Here is a 1,107-nt window from a genome sequence, read left to right as displayed (position 1 = left end):
TTTTTTTTTTTTTCCTTAAATGTAGGCTCAAACTTGGCCCAGCTTTCAGGAACACAACCTGGTATTGGGCATGCATTGTCCAAATTTAATGGACAGCTCTGTAATTGAGATGTTTAGAAAATATCAAACATAATATTTATAGTAGTGTATAATAATGTATTATGTTTCTTTATAGAAACTTTCTTTTTTAGAAAATTTTCTTTGTAGAAAAATTACTTACTTGATGCTTTGTGAAGGCATGGGCAAATGATGAAAAATATCTTAATGGCTTAGCTTGACAGTGTAAGAAATTAACTTGTTTACCATTCACAGCTGAAAAAGTTGCTTAGATGTCTCAATTTTCCCAGATGATACACATGAACTATACAAGCAGTGTGCATGTAAAGCTAAGGACTCCACTTTGTAGCCTACATTATTACACATATTTTATACTTAAACACGAGATAAAAAGTAAAAAGAAAGTAAAGCATTTAAAAACATCTAGGACTAAAATTCAAAGAAGTAAAGCATAGCTACACACACACAAGTCATAAAAGTAAGTCAAGGATGTAGGCACAAATTTAAATTACTTTACATAAATCTATTTTTTTATGCATAAGGATCTTGAATTTTTTTATTCATTTCTGTTACCTGCAGTGATATCACTCAGTGCTTTTCCTGGTGTTTGAAGACTGACTTTAATTCTCCCAGCACTCAGATATAAGAGGAAACCACCTGAAATCTGGTGTAATTTGCTAGATAATAAAATTCCTTCCTTGTTCCAGGTGCGAAACTCGAAACTGATGAATAACTCATCTTGCCCTGATATGCCTGGTAGTGCCAAGTAACTACTGGAGCTCAGAAATGTAACAGGAACCACCTGTGGCTCTAAACATGAGAAGGACATGTTGCCCTAGAAAGAGATGAAACAAATGAAACATTAGGAACATTTGAGGAAAAACAGTCATGTGAACATTTGTATAGAAACTACAGAGTTTCAAACCATTGTGCATAGAACCTAATATTTGTAATACCTGAATTGTCTAAAAATCAAGTATGGATATTAAAGTACATCCTTAGTTTGAGAAATGTTTATGGAGTGTTTAACCAGAACAGACATATCTGCAT

The 1,107-nt window shown here is 32.9% G+C and overlaps 1 protein-coding gene across 1 annotated transcript in view; it reads right to left on the bottom strand.

Moving 5' to 3' along the window:
• Positions 1–1,107, bottom strand: part of LOC103773195 (contactin-associated protein-like 4) — a gene marked incomplete at both ends in the record, with an annotated part of 48,753 nt that overhangs the window by 31,361 nt on the left and 16,285 nt on the right. The window contains one exon of the mRNA XM_008940554.1: positions 631–892. Coding sequence (XP_008938802.1) covers positions 631–892 — 262 coding nt within the window. The remainder of the gene's footprint in view (positions 1–630; positions 893–1,107) is intronic.

The sequence above is a fragment of the Merops nubicus genome, unplaced genomic scaffold (genome assembly GCF_000691845.1).
Source record: "Merops nubicus isolate BGI_N331 unplaced genomic scaffold, ASM69184v1 scaffold12825, whole genome shotgun sequence".
Lineage (NCBI taxonomy): Eukaryota > Metazoa > Chordata > Aves > Coraciiformes > Meropidae > Merops > Merops nubicus.
Note: the sequence above shows the minus strand (reverse complement) of the source record. Positions and strands in the feature narration are given on the sequence as shown.